Raw genomic sequence first — 20,589 nt, 5'->3', positions numbered from 1 at the left:
GTATTTGTGCTAGTGCTGTGTTCACTGAAGTTAAAGGCAATGAATGGATATAATACAATATTTGCGTGCGAAAATATTTGGAACGGGATCTTTTCCGGAGAAATTTCAAATAGTTAATGTAGGTAGGTCAGTAGCATCTCTTGTACCATAGATCTTGAACTTAAACTTCCGTGTATAAAAACAAAAATCGGGAATGCACGAGTGACTGGGTACTGGGGTAACTTGAATTTTACACTTAAATTAATATTGAGGGTTTTTATTTCACTACCGCATTCCTTTCATATTCTTTGTTACAGGTTTTTTCTTATAGATTTATTATATTCTCTTGTTTTATCATTTGAAATTCTAAACGTAGATTAACTGCAAGTGCAATCACAACAATTATTCGACAGTGGTCGCAACAATAAGGTAAAATTTTTCACACATATATTCATAAATCCTGTATGGATGTTGAGGTAAATTTGCAGGGAGACTTCAGGAGTGGGTGGATGAATCAAGTGTCGGAGATTACCCACTAGTTAAAACCAGCATACGCCACTGCTGGGTGTACATGGTAATCGATACGGTAACGCTGTTGCAGAATGATAGTTGCACTACTGACTATTTCACCAGCGATTTACTTACGTGATAATGTTTGTTCGCTGCATTCTGATACTATGCCACAAGGAGGACCAATAATAATGTTCTTTAGCTGCTTATTGATGAATCACGAGTGCTACAAACTGTAAACAACCTGCAAGAATTCCAATGCGCTGGAGGAGGTACTTCTTATGATTCGCCATTGCCCACTGAATATCCGTAGAGGGTCTCGTGTGGGGCACATTCAGCTCTCACCAAACGCCAGAACTAAATGAAAGGCTTGGTGCAACAACGTGACAAGCCACATTATTTAAATTGTTCAAAAGAGCGATTTTTTTACTTTCGAAAAATGCCATAACTTTTATTATTTCCTTAAATTTCGTTAGGCTCCATATTTTTTTAAATGGGTATATTATCTCCTCTCTGGCTCAAATGAAAGTATGTTTTTAGTGTTACTTTTCTCAAATTTAATTCCTTTCTAAAATAACACACTCTATTTTGGTTGTCATGTTCTTGCCCTCATATAATAAACCAACTGAAAGTCTCGCGGCAATAATATAAGCCGCATTCTTTAAATAACTTTAATAACTATTAAATTAAACTTATTTAGGTGCCCAACAAGCTATGATTGTTAATTTATAAAGACATCCTGTGAACTTCAAATTAAAAAGTAATCTATTTGATGCAAATAATGTTGTACCAAATGTTTTGCCCCCAGGAAGTTCTGAAAATCACAGACTCAGTAGTATGGCAAGTCACGAGTTATTTTATTGATTAGTTACTTGATATGAAAACGACGAATTATCACCTGACGGTCGATAGTCAATGTCCTCATCACAATCGTCTACAAGAAAATCATCACTAGAATTATGCAACGAAGTGTCAAAATTAAACAAAATTCTCCCGGGATTGAGAAACACGTCACTGAATGACATCATCTCACACAGTGACTTGTCATGTTCTCCTAAAAAAAGTGGAAAATAATTTGAGCAACAACGTGACAGTCTGCATGGTGAAGCTATATCTTTGGAATTTGCGGAAATAACACTTGAAATAGTTGGATACGATAGCAACACACCACTTGGTCGAAAAAAAAGAAAATTCGCCAAAAGTGTGGCTTGTCATATTGGTGCACCAAGCCTTTCAAGTGCTACGAGCTTTAAACCAGGGTCGTTAAAGGCCCAGGAACCCATAAATTTTAATGGGTTCTATTGGGTTCCGCTGCAGAACCGGAACCATTTTTCTATCACAATTTAAATTCGGTACAAGTTGCGTATTGTTTCATTTAAAAAAAGTTCCTGGATCGTATTTTAATTGATCCGGAAAAAAGGTTCCTGGACCGAATTGAAATTAATACTGGAAAAAAGGTTCCTGGACTGAATTTAAATTCGTCCGAAAAATAATGTTCCTGGACCGTATTTAAATTAATTCGGAAAAAAAGGTTCCTTGACCGATTTGAAATGCTTTAAATATGAAAAGTTTCTATACTGTCCAGAACTCATTTACGTTTGCTGATTTTCTCTCCCAGTCCGGAATTGAATTTATTTACGATTCCTGGACCAGGGTTGACCGATTAAAAGTTGCTTTCTAAAAAAGGTCCGTGAGTACGTTTTACATTGGAATGTCACACTGCAGTTGTAGAAAACGTGGCGCAGGTAATAAATCATAAAGCTGTTGTTCTCTCATAGGCCACGTTCAAAAACCTCCCTTGTCGAAGTGTTATATAACGCAATGGACCATATTAGTATGACGCTACATTGAAATCAAACAAACCCGTCACGTGTAACTCCGGCATCCCGTCACGTGTCCCTACATAAATTCGTTCGTGACGCAGCGCGATGGGATGGCTATTCAAACGTTCTTTTCAACGAAGGTAACAAGCAAGCGAACGAGAACAAGTCTCTGCGCAAGTAGTGACTCGAGAAGTCTGAACCAAGGGAAGGAACATGCGCGAGAAAATGGGGCTACATGGAGAGGGGTAACCTGACAGCAGCATTTGTGTTTCGCCAACTCTCTTTCTCTCGTTATGCATGGAATGGTTCCTTAGATTCTCGAGACAGCCAGCACCTGGATTAGTATTTCATGCTCAAAAGTGGATAATTGTCTTTCGTCAGGTCCTGTAATAAAAAGCAGGGTTGTTGAAGTTTCAAGAACCCATATATTCTATTGAGTTCTTTAATAGGACAGTAACCTTTCTTCTCGCACAAATTGAAATTCGATCCAAGTTCCATATTGTTTCATTTCAATACGGAACTTGGACCCTATTTAAACTGATTCGGAAAATAGGTTCCTGGACCAAATTTAAATAGATTCGGAAAAAAGGTTCCTGGACCGTATTTAAATTCACCCAGAAAAAGGTTCCCGAACCGAATTGAAATACTCGACAGATTTTGGTTCTTTACGGTCCAGAACCCATTTACGCTTGCTGATTTTTTCTCCTGAACCGGAATTGAATTTATTTAAAATTCCTGGACCTTTAACAACCCTGCTTAAAACCTGGGCCTCCTAATCTACAATTCCGCTTTGGTATAATAATGGAGAGCCAGGTTTAGAGCTCAGTATTTAGTTTTGGCGTTTTGTGGAAGCTGGATGTGCCCCGCACAAGACCAGTTCGTAGAGTACTGGCTTGATTGCCAGAACGCTGACACTGGCGCGCACGCTTGACGTGATAAACAGAAACATTGATTATCATACGGTACTAACTAAACGAATGTTTCGCCGAAGGACAGTAAAAGTTACGTGTTGATAATTGTGAACATTCTAGTATCGACAGTACTCACGAGCAAACTATACATGGAGTGAACACCAGAATATACTTATTTATTGAACCATTCACACATTCCTGAAGTGAATATATTGATTGAATTTGTTCGGGAAGGCAGAGTAATGTTTGGATGGGCGGTTGCGATGCGTAACGACCACATCATTCTATTTCAGTTTTTGGATCTTCCGGAACAATCTCTGAATTTGTACGAGCTCTATTCATCTCTAGCTGCACTTTTAGTGTGTTTGCTCATTCATTTTCAAAGACTAACCCAAAAATCTGTTGTTAAATGAACAATATCTGTCTTCAAGCACTCACGAACAGTAGCTATCATCATACTGTCACTGAACTAACTTGAAAAAAACAACAATTTTGTTCTTCACAATCTTAAACACAAAATCTTCATAAAAAATAAAAATCCTTGCAAAATCGAGGGTGTAGAATTCAACAATTCTTATTTTTCTTCTTCACCCCACCCCCACCCACACGTTGCCAATCCTTGACTATATAACTAATTGTTGTCGGCAAGTGCACTGAGTGGGGCCATAGAAGTCAAATATCTCTGCAGTACATTTCTGTAACTTGGTAAATCTTGTATTATTGAGTTGATTGTTTGATTGATTGAGTTAGTGTTTTAAGTTCACTTTATGCACAGGAAGGCTAAGCGGAACTGGACCTACAGTTTAAAGTGGGATCCGAACCACTATGTGCCTCCACCGGGAATCGAACCCAGGACACCTGGTTTACAAGGCGACAACGCTACCACTGCCCCATGGGGGGATGCACCTTGTATTATTGAGAGAGAGAGAGAGTTAGATGTAAAATGAGCATTTTATAAATTACGTTCACGCATTTAAATAGAAATAATGTTCATGATATTATAGTCATAATCATTCCTGCTTTCTCACTCTATTCCTGGACATTCGTGCGTCCCGAAAAAACTTGTCGGGACACAGGTGCAAATTATACCTCTCCGGGACGTATAGCAACCCTACACTACCAACACACATGGCGTTATAAAATGTAGTGTTTCTAAGTAAACTGTAGTTCCTCTGCAAGACTATCGTTTCAAGTAGAGTAAGAGGACAACTCGTACTTTATTGTGCACAAAATGGACAAACATTTAGCACTATTTGTGTTCGAATCGGCCATGCTGGGGGACTGTCTAAATAAGCGTTCCTATTCCTAGAGAAAATAACAGAGAGTATCCAGCGTAGAGTTTTCTGTATTGTTCCATGCATGAAACATTTATTTTGTCCAAAGGCGGCATTCACTGGAGAGAATATTCGTTGATACAACACCCTTGCTTCGAACAGTTCGTGTCACGCTGTTGGACAGCGGACCAGACACTGAAACTCTCTTTTCTAATAACTTTGCCTCACGAACTGTGCAGGAAGAATCATAGATAACGTACTTGGTGGATGGAAATTTGCTCCATCCGCACTAGAATTCCCCACCCGGGAACAGTTGAAATTGAGAGACAAGTTCCAAGATATACAGTTACTGTACTGCCGGGTTGTAACGACCTTATTGAAAAAGCACTGAAGCAAGCTCTCAATGACTGACCACCAAGCGCCTTGTGTGTAGACAACCCAACCAACATTACAATTCTGCGGCTTGTATACTAATCACGGATATACGTTCATCTCAGTAAATTGAGCAATGATGCCAAAGAGAAATACGAGATGAAGATGGTCGGACGTAATGTCTTGTGTTCTCGACATGGAATAATACTCAGTTGACGTTATGTTCCTTTGAAATGAACTTGGAATGACTTGCTTTAGATTTTTACTTCTTGCATCACTGCAAATTCTATATTTTACAACTATATTAATGCATTGAACGAAAATAATGCCTAGAACAATATCCAAACACCCGTGCACACACCACTCTTCTCACACACATGCACGTGAAAACAAAGACACAAAGCTCTGTTTTAACGTCCAAATGAATTCCCAAGAACAGTAAATGGAAAGTACGATATGTGACACATGGGATTTTTCACAGTAAGAATGCATCTATTTTTGATATACGTTGTCTCTGTTACTAGACAATGATACAGTTATGAGATAAGTGAAGATGCATTTGTTCTTTAGGTGTTGAGGAAGGAAATAGACTGACTTGAAGAAAAAACAACAAGAATGTAGTGTTATTGCTAGAGTGATGGTTAGTGTACAAAACTTACATTAGCAAGATCTCGATCCCGACCAAGGTCAAACATTTTTTCTTCTTTTCTATAAGTGAAGAAGTGTGTAGTATTGATTTCCAAGCACTTTGACGAAAGGACACGCATCAAATTTGATATTTTAATCTGTCCTTTCATCCTTCTAATAGGTTCTCTATCACAAGAGGATATAGAGGTTCTCTAGTAGCAGAGCGAAGGATATCTTATCGAGAAGTCTCGTAGCTACGATTCTCTACTCACTGCCACCTGTCTGGTTTATTTGCTTTGTCTGTTCAAACTAACTCACGAAACACCATGAATCAAACGAAAGCACACACGCAAAGGGGAACATCATCACTCTGAAACATGCCTCACACTGAAGGACCCAGGCTCGAGTTCTAGCTTTTGTGTGTGGGTGTTTATTTTTGCGTCTCTCTTCAGCATATTCTTCTAAACATCACTCAGCATCACCCTCGCGGCTGACATAAGGAGAACCCAAAGCCACTCAAAAAAATACAGGAAATTAAAGAGAAACCTGCCCATCCATGTTACCTTACATCGTGGGAATTACCAACATTCGCAATAACGGATTGCAAAGATCTCTCGTTTACGATAGATTGTTAGACGCGCAGACAGACAAACAGACAGACATGGGGAATGAGAGAGAATACAATATGAGGACATAAACCGCACAATAAATTCGATTTCTTAAAAAAAGAAATCTGCTTTCAAGTTGGTTACTTGCGAGGGCCCTTTATGTCCTCTCGTTTGCTGTGTTGGTTATCTTGTCGGACTAAATAAATGCCGGCCTCCGTGTTGGAGTGGCTAGCACATCGCGTTACCAACAGGAATTAAAGTATTTAGATGAATTGCCACACTACACGGAACACAAATCAACTACTCTCCATCAATGTTATGAGCATTAGGATTTATTTTTTTATTTACAATAGGAGTAGTACTAGCAAATTCATCATTGGATATTGTACTACATGATACATATTATGTTGTAGCACATTTTCACTATGTATTATCCATAGGAGCAGTATTTGCTATTATGGCAGGACTCGTACACTATTTACAGGTGTAATAATAAATCCAGATTGATTAAAAATCCAATTTATTTCCATATTTATTGGAGTGAACTTAACATTCTTTCCTCAACATTTTTTAGGACTAAGAGGAATACCACGACGATATTCAGACTACCCGGATGCCTATACAACATGAAATATCGTATCAAGATTAGGCTCAATTTTATCATTTACGGCTGTAATTATTATAACTTTTATTACCTGAGAAGGTATAACAAGTGCTCGACCAACACTATTTAATTTACAACAAGCATCATCAATTGAGTGATATCAAATATCACCACCATCCGAACACACATATTCAGAACTCCCAATATTAATAACTAATTTTTAAGGTGGCAGAGAAGTGCATTGAATTTAAGCTTCAAATATAAGGGTGACCTTTCTTAAAAATGGCAGCCTGAAACCAAATAGCATTACAAGATAGATCCTCCCCACTAATAGAACAAATAATATTCTTTCATGACCACACAATACTAATCTTAATTATAATTACAATATTAGTAGGATATTTAATAATATCATTATTTAATAACAAATTAACCAACCGGATACTCCTAGAAGGACAAGTGCTAGAAACTATATGAACAATTATACCAGCAATTACTCTAATTTTTATTGCATTACCATCACTACGGCTGTTATATTTATTAGATGAAATCAACCAGCCCTCATTGACTCTAAAAACTATTGGACATCAGTGATACTGAAGCTACGAGTATTCTGATTTTATAAAAGCAGAATTTGACTCATATATAGCCCCAACAAATGAAATAATTACAAGCTCATTCCGATTGTTATATGTAGATAACCGGTATGGACCGTAGTGCGCGCGGAGCCGTCATTTTGTTTATTTGTGGGCCAGATGGATGGAATCTTCTTAATTTTGCCACCAGAGGGCAATAGCATAGGTTACGCAATGACGTAACAAGGAAACCTTGGTGCGAAGTCGCAGCCCTTCAGGCAGCGCATTTTGGATTCTGGCCCAGGGAGAGGAAGTAGTCTTTCCTCTAGACAGACACCTTAAGAAGGGGTCCGAGAAACCACGACATGGGAGGAGAAGGATAAGTACTTTTAAGTTTCGAATTGGCACTCACACACCCAAATTCTATTTTGTTCATCTTTCTCGTCCGTTAAACTACGTGGAGTTGACTTAACTGTAAAGGAATAGATTTAATTCATCATTATTAATTATTTAGTTCAATTAATATCCATCCAACTGGCACAAGTGATACGACACAAAAATGTTTAGCTCAGCGAGTTTAACATCGAAAATCTTTCTTTATGTAGACTAATGGTGCTTTCACATTATGTGAATATGAATAAACTCGCATATTTTGGAAAAGGTGTTTTATCTGTACTTTCTAATAGCATAGCTGCCCCATAGCAAAATAAGTAGACCTATAAGGCGGAAATTTCCACTGCGCGCTTTCTAAAGGTTTGTATGCATTAAACAATCTAGTTTAACGTGCATACAGATGCAGAGCATGGTTCTCTGTCGAATTGTATGGGGCAGTTAAAACTTCTGTCAAATGGCGCACTACCAGTTAAACCTATTTGTAACTGTAGATGAAACGGGGGTACTAGATACTCCACAAGGAATTCATTTCGCCGGAATGTCTTCAACTAGAAGATCTGAGTTACATAATGAACTAAATCCTTTATCTGCAATGGAGTTCACGTGTGTAAACCGTGGTAACTCGAGTGGGGGAGATTTGATTAACTTTCAACCCATTTCTCGTCAAGAAAATGTCACGTCTGTTGTGAATACAGGGACCATATTCAAGGGACCAGAACTATCTAAAATATCAGTGCAGGCAGCATCTAGCTCTATGCAGAATCTCTTACAGAAAATTCCTCGCTTGATTAATTGTGATGCTATATCTATATTTGGTTTCTTGCTGGAAATTCAGAAAATTCTGGAACTTAAAATTTTCACTATACACGATGTTCTTGTTTCATTACTAGACAAAGTACACGAACGTTTAGTGCCTAAGTGGTTGCAACATCTTCGAGAAGGTGTGCAATGGCAACATTTAGTAACTGATATATTAGACGTTTTTGTGACATCATTGGGCAGGGACGAGATTATCCAGAAATATGTGCTATGCAAGCAGTCAGTGAAGGAATCCCCACTCCAATTTTTCTTAGATAGAAAGCGGTGTGCATTGTTACTACAAGTGAATTGGACAGAATCTCAGTTCATTGCGCTTGTGATCGACAGGCTACTCCCAAATGTATCAGAAAGATTATTGTTTCTAGAAATTCCAAAAACTTATGCTCAATTCGAGATAATACTCGAAAAACTACAAAAGCACCTCACGGTAAAAAGTGACTTTTACCGAAGTTCACAACAAAAGGAAAAAGACGAAGAAAGGAATGTAACTTATTTTAAGGAAAATATCCCCAAATTCTGTCATAAGTGTGGTACAAGACATACAGCCTCACAAAAGTGTAATTACGGTTCGCGTAATGCTAACTTGCTACAAAATTTGCGTGTTCAAGAAACACCAGAAAAAAGTGAAAAAGCCACTGCAGTTTTTGTAGATAGTACATTAAACAAAGTGATAAATGTTAAAGCATGTCTTGATACCGGAAGCACAGAAAACTTAATTAGTAATAAAACATTTAATTTGTTACGTTCAAAGTGTCCAGTTAATGTTCAAGATTGTTATTTAAAAATAACACAAGGAGAACAGAACGTCATCCTTAAAAAGGCAGTGCAATTCACTGTACAGCTTGAAACATTGACTTGGCCTATATGGGCATATTTATATGAAAACCTTCCAGTGGACATAGTGCTTGGTGTAAACTTTATGAAAAACAATAAGCTTCTTCTTGACTTTCAACAAAAGTGCGTTACGGTTCCTTACGCGAAAGTGAAAATACCGATAAAATGGCATTTGAACAGTTTGTTTACAGACTTTAATTCGTTACAGACAAGTTATCCACAGCAATATTCCAGGCAGCAGGAAGTCCCGTGTACTACGCCTCCAAGGTCAACTCCATCGGGGCAACGATACGGAACAGGTGGTGGAAGAAGAAGAAGACAGCCAAACATGCACCGGGCAAACTTTTGCTTTCAGCGAGCTACAACACCTGGGCAGGCAAATTTCAACTTCGAGACTGAGTCAGGAGTACGATGTGACGTAGGCAGCACCAAACTCCAAACAAATCAGGATGAGGACTACTGGAAAGAACAACTTGGAATATATCCTGGAGATTTCAATTGTGAAATGGAAGAAGGAAGACCGTAGCCATAAAGCCTTACTCCAAAATCGACAGACATGGAAAAGTCGACACCTACCATCTATTATACCATCTGTCTGCGATCAACAATAAGGGCTGGCAAGAAACGATTTACACTTCCAATGTTATCCTTCCATTATTAAGTTTTCATTAGTGTTTGTATACTTTTTGTTTGAGGGTCTCGCCCGCACTGAGTCCATGTTTTTGATTTCACAGGGGGGAGGGGGAAGTGTATGGACCGTAGTGCGCGCGGAGCCGTCATTTTGTTTATTTGTGGGCCAGATGGATGGAATCTTCTTAATTTTGCCACCAGAGGGCAATAGCATAGGTTACGCAATGACGTAACAAGGAAACCTTGGTGCGAAGTCGCAGCCCTTCAGGCAGCGCATTTTGGATTCTGGCCCAGGGAGAGGAAGTAGTCTTTCCTCTAGACAGACACCTTAAGAAGGGGTCCGAGAAACCACGACATGGGAGGAGAAGGATAAGTACTTTTAAGTTTCGAATTGGCACTCACACACCCAAATTCTATTTTGTTCATCTTTCTCGTCCGTTAAACTACGTGGAGTTGACTTAACTGTAAAGGAATAGATTTAATTCATCATTATTAATTATTTAGTTCAATTAATATCCATCCAACTGGCACAAGTGATACGACACAAAAATGATTAGCTCAGCGAGTTTAACATCGAAAATCTTTCTTTATGTAGACTAATGGTGCTTTCACATTATGTGAATATGAATAAACTCGCATATTTTGGAAAAGGTGTTTTATCTGTACTTTCTAATAGCATAGCTGCCCCATAGCAAAATAAGTAGACCTATAAGGCGGAAATTTCCACTGCGCGCTTTCGAAAGGTTTGTATGCATTAAACAATATATTTTAACGTGCATACAGACAGTATTACCAATTAATATAGATATTCGAATTCTAACTACATCCGCAGATGTTTTACACTCATGAGCCATGCCATTTATAGGAATTAAGATAATTGCCACTGCAGGACGACTTAACCAAGCAGGAGTAAACATTAGTCGAATTGGTTTATTTTTTGGACAATGTTCAGAAATCTGTGGCTCAAATCACAGATTTATGCCAATCATTATCGAAACTACAACCCACAAATCCTTTATTAATTGATTAATAAAAATTATACAAGAATCATTAGATGACTGAAAAGTAAGTAATGGTCTCTTAAACCACAAAATAGTAAAATAACAACTACTTCTAATGAAAAAGTTAGTTAATATATAATAACATAGGAGTGTCAAACCAGGGCTTCCCCATGGCGCAGTGGTATCGTCATTGCCTTGTAATCAAGGGGTCCCGGGTTCGATACCCGGTGGAGGCACAAGTGGTTCGGATCCCACTTTAAACTGTAGGTCCAGTCCCGATTAGCCTTACTGTGCATAAAGTGGACTTAAAACACCAAATCAAACCAAAACCAAGGAGTGTCAAACCTAAATTATCCTCATAGATACTTTTTTATCCCACAAATATATCCACTAAATTGAATAATACTGTTTACAATATTTATATTAACTTATTTTCTATTCATAATTATTAACTATTATAATTATAATAAAATATTAAATATTAATAATCTTATAATAAAGAATAAATCAAAAACTAAATACTGAAAGTGATAACAAGACTATTCTCATCATTTGACCCAACATCATCAATTATAAGTTTATCATTAGATTGAACAAGAACTTTTTGGGATTATTAATAATTCCTACTCCATTTTGATTGATACAATCACGAACCTCCATAATATATAATATTTTAATAATAAAATTACATGAAGAATTCAAAACATTTTTAGGAATAATTAGCCATCAAGGGAGAACCCTAATCTTTATTAGTATATTTTCAATAATTTTATTTAATAATTCAATAGGATTACTTCCATATGTATTTATCAGATCAAGTCATCTAGTTTTTACCTTAACATTGGCCCTACCAATATGATTATAATTTATGTTATTTGGATAAATTAATAATACAAAACATATACTAGCACATCTAGTACCAGAGGGTGTGCCAGCACTATTAATACCAATTATAGTATGTATTGAAATAATTAGAAATCTAATTCGTCCAATAACTATCAGTACGACTAGCAGCAAACATAATAGTTGGACATCTAATAATATCAATAATTGGAAATACAGGAACAATATTAGAAATTATTGGACTTTCCATATTAATTCTAGCACAAATTATATTAATTATTATGGAAACAGCCGTAGCATTTATTCAGTCTTATGTAGTTGCATTATTAATTGCTATTTATTCTAGAGAATCAAAGTAACTAATGTCAACAACTCAAAACCACCCATACCATTTAGTAGATCAAAGCCCGTGGCCGGCAACAGGTGCTGTCAGAGCAATAATGCTAACGACAGGGCTAATTAGATGATTTCACCAACAAAGCATAATACTACTATTAATAGGAATAATAACTATAATTCTTACAATAATTCAATGATGACGAGACATCTCACGAGAGGGAACATACCAAGCTTTACATACAAGTCAAGTCATAATGGGCCTACGATGGGGTATAATTCTATTTATTATTTCAGAAGTATTGTTCTTTGTATCATTTTTTTGAGCATTCTTCCATAGAAGTCTATCCCCAACAATTGAACTAGGGATATTATGGCCCCCAAAAGGAATTTTGCCATTCAACCCAATACAAGTGCCATTATTGAATACAGCAATTCTTCTAGCATCTGGAGTAACAGTAACATGAGCCCATCGTAGCCTATTAGAAAAAAATTACTCTCACACAACTCAAGCCCTTACATTAACACTAATATTAGGAATATACTTCACTATTCTTCAAGCGTATGAATATTATGAGTCCCCATTTACTATTGCAGACGCAGTATATGTATCAACATTTTTTATAGCAACAGGGTTTCACGGTCTACATGTTATTATTCGATCAACATTTCTAGGAGTATGCTTAGCTCGACATATTTTATGTCACTTCTCACCAACACATCATTTCGGGTTTGAGGCAGCAGCATGATACTGGCACTTCGTAGACGTAGTATGATTATTCCTTTATATTTCAATTTACTGATGAGGTAGATAACATTACTTAGTATATTTAAAGTACACTTAACTTCCAATTAAAAAGATTATAATAAAATAAAGTAAATAATTAATATTATCATAAGTACCTCGTTAATTATTATAATAATCACCTCAATAGTAATACTACTATCCACATTATTATATAAAAAAACAATTACAGACCGGGAAAAAAGATCACCATTCGAATGCGGGTTTGACTCCAAATCTTCACCCCGAATTCCATTCTCTATAAAATTCTTCCTAATTGCAGTAATCTTTCTTATTTTTGATGTAGAGATTGTACTATTATTACCAATAACAGTTATTATTACTAGCTCAAAATTATTATATTGATTATGTGTAAGATTCTTATTTTTATTAATTTTACTTTTAGGACTATATCATGAGTGAACTCAAGGATCATTAGAATGAGCTTGTTGGACTAATTGTTAATAATAACATTTGAGTTGCATTCAAAAAGTATTGAGAATACTTCAATTTACTTCATCAAGTAAGAAGCAAATGCAATCAGCTTCGACCTGAATAAATTGGTACTATATTACCCTTACTTGCTTAACTGAAGCCAAAGGAAGCGGCATATTAATGTTAATAATAAAATTAGGAGTATATTCTTTAGTTAAGGGGGTATAACATTAAGTGGAGGCTGCTAACTTCTATCTTTAGTGGTGAAATTCCATTAATACTCCTTTATTTCTTTAGTATAAAATTACATTATCTTTTCATGATAAAGTTGGGTTTAATTAAACTCAAGAAATGTTTATAAAATTTTAATCACTTTTCCTAACAACTTCAGCGTTATGCTTTAATTATAAGCTATATAAACACACATAAATTATTAATAAAATTACTATTAAAAATGAAAATATAAAATAAATATTGAAATAATTAGAATGTATTAGTTGAATTTTTAAAGAACCACTCCTTATATACATATATACCCCCAGCCCCCCAAACAGTTCACTTCATCAATAATCGATAGCCCTAATATATTCTCCACCTATAACAAATTAACTATTAATTAGGCCCCCTGAAGATAAATAAGGGAAAAACCATATTCTACCTAACACATAATATAATATTTTATTCCCAAAGAAAGGATAATTTGCAAATAAAAAAGATGTAATATTATACCCAATTCACCCCCTAAAAAGATACAAATAGCTACTCCTAGTTTTAAGCTAATTGGAATAATAATAACAAAAATGGATGAAAAAATTAATCATCTTAACATAGAACCACCCACGATGGATAATAATAATAAACCCAATATCCCCTTAAATATGCTCCACCCCGAGTTATCAGAAACACCTTGAAATGATATACCTCTATAAGATTTACCTACTAAATAATAATTTAACCGAAAACTATAAGATATAGTTATTCCAGTAAAAACTCACAATAAAATAAATATTACCAAATTAAAAAAGGTAAAGTGCTCCCCTGTGCTTAGCACCACGCCATGAAGGCGTATAGGGGGTGTGGGGGTAACGCCCCACACTTTCTTGATCCAGTCGTGAGTGGGATGATGTGATCAGCATCACGCCCCTGACCGCATTTATCCCCCCAGGGTAAAACCCCAGGTACCCATGTTATTCGACGCTGGGTGGGCGCCGGGGCCGCTTCCAACATTACCAATATTACCAAATTGAAAAAAGATATTCTTAATACCTCCAAAATTAAATCCTTAGAATAAAATCCGGCCAAAAATGGTATACCACATAAAGCAAGACTAGAAATTATTATACAAGAGATAGTTATTGGTATTTTATTAATTAAACCACCTATACAACGAATATCTTGAACATCCCCTATGGAGTGAATTACTGCCCCAGCACATAAAAATAATAAATATTTAAATATAGCATGTGTTAATAAATGAAAAAATGTTAACTCCTTTAAGCCCATAGATTATGTTAATATTATTAGCCCAAGCTGTCTCAATGTAGATAAAGCAATAATTTTCCTTACATCATACTCAAAATTAGCACCAACCCCAGCTATAAATATTGTTAAACCTGATATTAGTAACAACACCTTACAAAAATAGTAAACATCACTATATCCCCAAAACGAATTAATAAATAAACCCCAGCAGTAACCAAGGTAGAATAATGAACCAATGCAGAAACTGGGGTTGGTGCCGCTGTTGCTGCGGGTAATCATGCAGAAAAAGGAATTTGTGCACTCCTTGTTATTCCAGCAACAATAATAAATCTAGTAATTAATATTATATCAAAATCAGAAATTAACCATAAATAATAAATATAATTTCAGCTACCATAATTTAACATTCAAGCAATAGATAATAAAATAAATACATCTCCAATTCGATTAGAGAAGGCAGTTAGTAAACCCGCAGAATAAGAACGAACATTCTGATAATAAATTACTAAACAATATGAGACCAGTCCTAGGTCATCTCACCCTAAAATAATTCTAATAATATTAGGAGAAATAATTAAAAACACCATAGAACCGACAAATAATAAAACTAAAATAATAAATCGATTTATATTATAATCCCCTTCTATGTAAGAAGTTATATAGTTAATAACTATTGATGAAATATATATATATATAACCAACCCTATAAAAATTAAGGACATTCAATCAAATCAGCGGCGTATACTCTGGGTCATCTAGGTAATCGCAGATGACCCGGCTGTATTTTTTTTTTTTTTAAAAAAAATATATATATACATTTCTTCGCAATATTCTTCCAAACCAATTTCGATGCATACATTTCTTTGCTTCCAGCGCGCGAATGCTTCCAACCGTTTGCCGCTGAATGTCCGGGAACCTTCCTCCAGCCGGTGGAATGACTTCAGGCAATCTCACCCTGACGTCATTCCACCCGCTTCCCTTACAACCCTTGGCGAGGAGGGAGGAGACAGGAAAGAGGGGGAGGAAACACTGCTTCTCAGGCGCGGTGATTCCGTGCCCAGGGTAAGCTCCTTCTTGTGAGAGTCCACCGGTCGCACTCTCAACCTTCAGAGCCATTTACCATTCCCTCCGCTGAACTAGGGAAAACATACCCGGTAGAGTGCGAAGAACAGGAAAATTGAATAACATGGGCAAACCAATTCTACGCTAATTTTCCCTTTACATTTGCTTCTGTCTTGCTGATTTCTGTTACTTGAACATACATTTATCAAAAGGAAAAAGCTTAAATATTGAAGATGAAGCAAACTAAATTAAAATTCAATGCTTAAGCAATTAAAGCACCTACATGCTGACTCCCCCCTCCTTGTATTACAAAAATAGTGATTGTTTCTCCTATCTAATCTTCAAAAGCAGCGAGAATATTTCTTTCACGGAACTGAATATTTTTTAAAGGGAAAGATATCAAAAATAAATTATATATATACTATTAGTTCATTTAAGTTGCTATATTCCGCCTCTATAGATTAATAGTGATGAAGATGAACGAATTAAACATAAAACGAAAAAACACATCAGGCACGTAGCCAGGTGGAGGACTCGGGGGGCTGAAACCCCCCTCCCTGAAATCCTACAAATATCTAATTTAAAAAGTGTATAGTGGTAATTAATTTTACTTCATTAGCACGATTAAACACCTTGCATAATACGTTGTAAACATCTGAGATTCATCTTCAGGACTTCTAACCTAACTGTTTCAACTTTATGTGTCGGCTGCTAATAAGGGATGATCCCCATTCCGAAATATAATTCTGGCTCTGGCCTGCAATAATTCGAACTTTTAAAACCTGTCATTTCGAGCTCGGAAAGGGATTTTTTTTGTCATTCATAGGGAATTTCATTCTGAGCCAGGAACACAACAACAGAAGTTTGGCGCATGAAACTGAATGCGTGTAGTCGTTGGCTTCATGCTGTGCTTCGTGTTTATTATTTATTTAGGTGTTAGTGTTTGTCGTGATAGTGCTGTGTTAAAGGGTAATGGATGTGATACGAGATTTGCTGGTGAAACCTTTTGGAACAAGATCTTTTCAGGAGAAGTTGCAAATTGTTAATACAGGGAGGCCAGTGTCATCGCTTGAACTTATTTCTACACACAAGACAAAAATCGGGAATATGTGAGGCATTTTCGCAAGCAAATTATGACAAAACACCATGGTTGACAGGAAGTATAAGTGTTAATAAGCTTTGCTTTTTTGTTGGTCGTGCTTACTTTTCGGGGCTGAAAAGAATGTATGGACGCGTGGTGGATACTGTAAACTAAACTGTCTTTGCAACGCTCGTGCCAAACATGAAAAATCCGAAAGTCACATAACTTCCTTTGTTAAGCTGCAATCTTTCGCACAGACACGTATTGTGCAACTGAACAAACGGCGTGCTTTGGATGTGGTACGGCACAAGTAATCAGGTCCTGGATTAAGTTGAATTTTTCACTTAAATTAATATTGCGGGTTTTTATTTCACTAGTGCACGTCTTGCATTTTATATTTCACAGGTTGTTTTTTTATAGCTTTATAATACTGTCTTGTTTTATTATTTGAAATTCTACACGTATATTAAACTGCAATAACGAGAATTAATTGATTGTGGTCGTAGCAATACGACAAACATTCCGACAAAATATTCCTAAATCCAATATGGATCCTGACATAAATTGCACGGAAACTTTTCGAGTTTGAGAATCAATGGTCGGAGATTACCCACTCGTTAGAACCAGCATACGCCACTGAATCAAATAATATTGTTATAATAATATTAGAGCTATTCAAGTTAATAATACTTCACTCAACAAAAATTGTGATATCTTTAATCAAAAATATTATTCCTATTAATAATAAAATTAATCTACTAATTAACAAAATAATTGAACTTACAATTGTAATAGAAAAATTAAAAAGCCATTGTTTAAGAACTTTATAATTATAGTTACCACTAAGCCCACAACTTAATATTCTACTTAAACTACTTAAATAATTTAAATTCAAAGAAATATGGGAGAACAAAAAACAATTAAAAAATTTAATGGAAATAAATGACAAAATAATAATAAATATTCACGAATATTACTTCTTCAGCAAGAAAATATGCCAGAATAATATATTCCATGTTGGGTATATGAATATAAATACAAAGTATAGGTAAAAGGTAAAGTGCTCCCCTGTGCTTAGCACCACGCCATGAAGGCGTATAGGGGGTGTGGGGGTAACGCCCCACACTTTCTTGATCCGGCCATGAGTGGGGGTGATGTGATCAGCATCACGCCCCTGACCGCCTTTACCCCCCAGGGTTTCCCCCAGGTACCCATGTTATTCGACGCTGGGTGGGCGCCGGGGCCGCTTCCATCGTATAGGCCGCACTTAAAAAAGAAAGTAGAGCAACCCCAATAAAACTAAAATGGGACCACCCGATAATTCTATTTAATAGACTAATCTCCCCTAACAAGTTAATAGAAGGTGGAGCCGCCATATTAGTAATTCTTAATATAAATCATCATAAAGATAGACTAGGAATATAACTAATTATCCCCCTATTAATTAATATACTACGACTACCCAGCCGTTCATAGGTAATATTTACTAAACAAAATATGCCAGAAGAGCAGAGACCATGTGCCACTATTAAAGCAAGCCCACCACTCATACCTCACACTCTTATAGTTATGATTCCTATTAATACAAGGCCCATATGGGCCACAGAAGAATATGCAACCAGGGCCCTTAAATCAATTTGGTGTAAACAAACAAGACTAATTATTCAGATACCCACAACTCTAATTCCAAATCAAAAGATATTATACCTAATAGCCAACCCTTCAATACAAGAAACAACTCGCAAAATACCATACCACCCAAGCCTTAACAAAATTCCAGCCAAAATTATAGAACCACTCACCGGAGCCTCAACATGCGCCCTAGGTAGTCATAAATGAACCAAAAACGTAGGTATTTTTACTAAAAACGCAAACACCATTCTAACATATCAAATAAAATAATTAAATATGTGTATGTATAGACCCCCCACCTGATAGTTAAAAATAAATATACTAACCAGAAGAGGCAAAGAAGCGAGTAATGTATAAAAAAGTAAATATACTCCCGCCTGAACCCGCTCTGGCTAATATCCCCACCCTAAAATTAAAAATAAAGTAGGAACTAGTGACCCCTCAAAAAATAAATAAAATAAAAAAATTATTCTCATAAAAGTTAATATTAATAATAACAACAACATGATTAATAAAAATATAAATCTACAAGGATAAAAATAATTAGAAATAATACTATTTCTAGCCACTTTTATTAAAAAATAATTCAAATACTAAGCAAAATTAAAGACTAAGATATTACATCTAACCCAATAAAATAATTAGTACCCCACACACCTATACCAACTCATACCATTAATAAAAACAAAAAAACAACCAAAAATAATAGAAACCTAAACCACCATCCATAAAGAACCATTAAATCTTAAAAGGATTAAAAACATAAAATAAAAAAAATATATTTTAACACCTCTATAATACAAAAGAATTAAAATAATCATTGACGCGAGTGCGCGTAACTGACACTATAATAGACAAACCAAGCGCCCCCTCACATACACAAAATGAAAGAAATAATAAACAAAAATAAAATTCTTCTTGATTATTAATAAAACAGTAAGTTATATATAAATATAAAGACAACACAATAAATTCAAGTCTTAAGAGAGTTACTAGTAAATGCCTTCGTTGAGAAATAAAACACAAAAATCTAATAAACAAAATAATTAATATAAATAATACTCTTAACATAAGTTTTTATAGTTTAATAAAAAACAGTGGTCTTGTAAATCATCAATGAATTAATAGTTCTAAAAACATCAAGGAGGATATAAATTTACCACCATTATCTCCCAAAGCTAATATTCTAATTAAACTACCCCTTGATATTAAAATTCAATTAACATTAATTACCTTTATATTATTAGCAGCGTTAATAATATTACAAATAAAACATCCACTATCTATAGGAATTATACTAATTATACAAACTATTACTGCCTGCCTAAAAATATCAACATTTTTAAAGTCCACATGACTTTCCTAGGTACTATTTCTAGTATTTCTGGGAGGAATATTAGTTCTATTTATTTATACAACAAGACTCACACCAAATGAAAATTTAAAAATAATAAAAATAATAGTGACTATAATGTTATGTTTATCTATATTAATAATAATAGACCCATTAATAATACCCTCGACACTACAAAATATAGATACTTATACAACCTGAAGAAGCATCAATCCACTATTAGGAATAAAGCTATATAATGAATCCATTATAATAATAACTATTATAATAGTGATCTACTTATTTATTACATTAATTGCAATTGTGAAAATTACTAGACTCTCACAAGGACCTCTAAAAATAATTAAATAAATACAAATGACAAAGCCAGCACGAACTTACCACCCTCTACTCAAATTAGCAAATAATGCATTAGTAGACCTACCAGCCCCATTAAATATTTCCTAGTGATGAAATTTTGGTTCCCTTATGGGCATATGTCTCTCAATTCAAATTTTAACAGGCCTTTTTTTTAGCAATACATTACATTTCAAGAACATATTTAGCCTTTTCTAGAGTAATATACATCTGTCGAGATGTAAATTACGGATGAATACTACGAACCATTCATGCTAATGGAG

The 20,589-nt window shown here is 35.4% G+C and overlaps 1 protein-coding gene across 1 annotated transcript; it reads left to right on the top strand.

The window, feature by feature from the left end:
• The first annotated feature begins 18,818 nt into the window (after nucleotides 1-18,818).
• Nucleotides 18,819-20,320, top strand: LOC145983741 (NADH-ubiquinone oxidoreductase chain 6-like). The gene is given in 3 exon segments (XM_083116791.1): nucleotides 18,819-18,831; nucleotides 19,863-20,088; nucleotides 20,176-20,320. Coding segments are annotated over 3 exon segments (384 nt in total).
• Nucleotides 20,321-20,589: the final 269 nt, after the last annotated feature.

The sequence above is a fragment of the Lepisma saccharinum genome, chromosome 2, assembly GCF_977018435.1.
Source record: "Lepisma saccharinum chromosome 2, izLepSacc3.1, whole genome shotgun sequence".
Taxonomy (NCBI): Eukaryota; Metazoa; Arthropoda; class Insecta; order Zygentoma; family Lepismatidae; genus Lepisma; species Lepisma saccharinum.
This window is presented reverse-complemented; position numbering and strand designations above follow the sequence as displayed.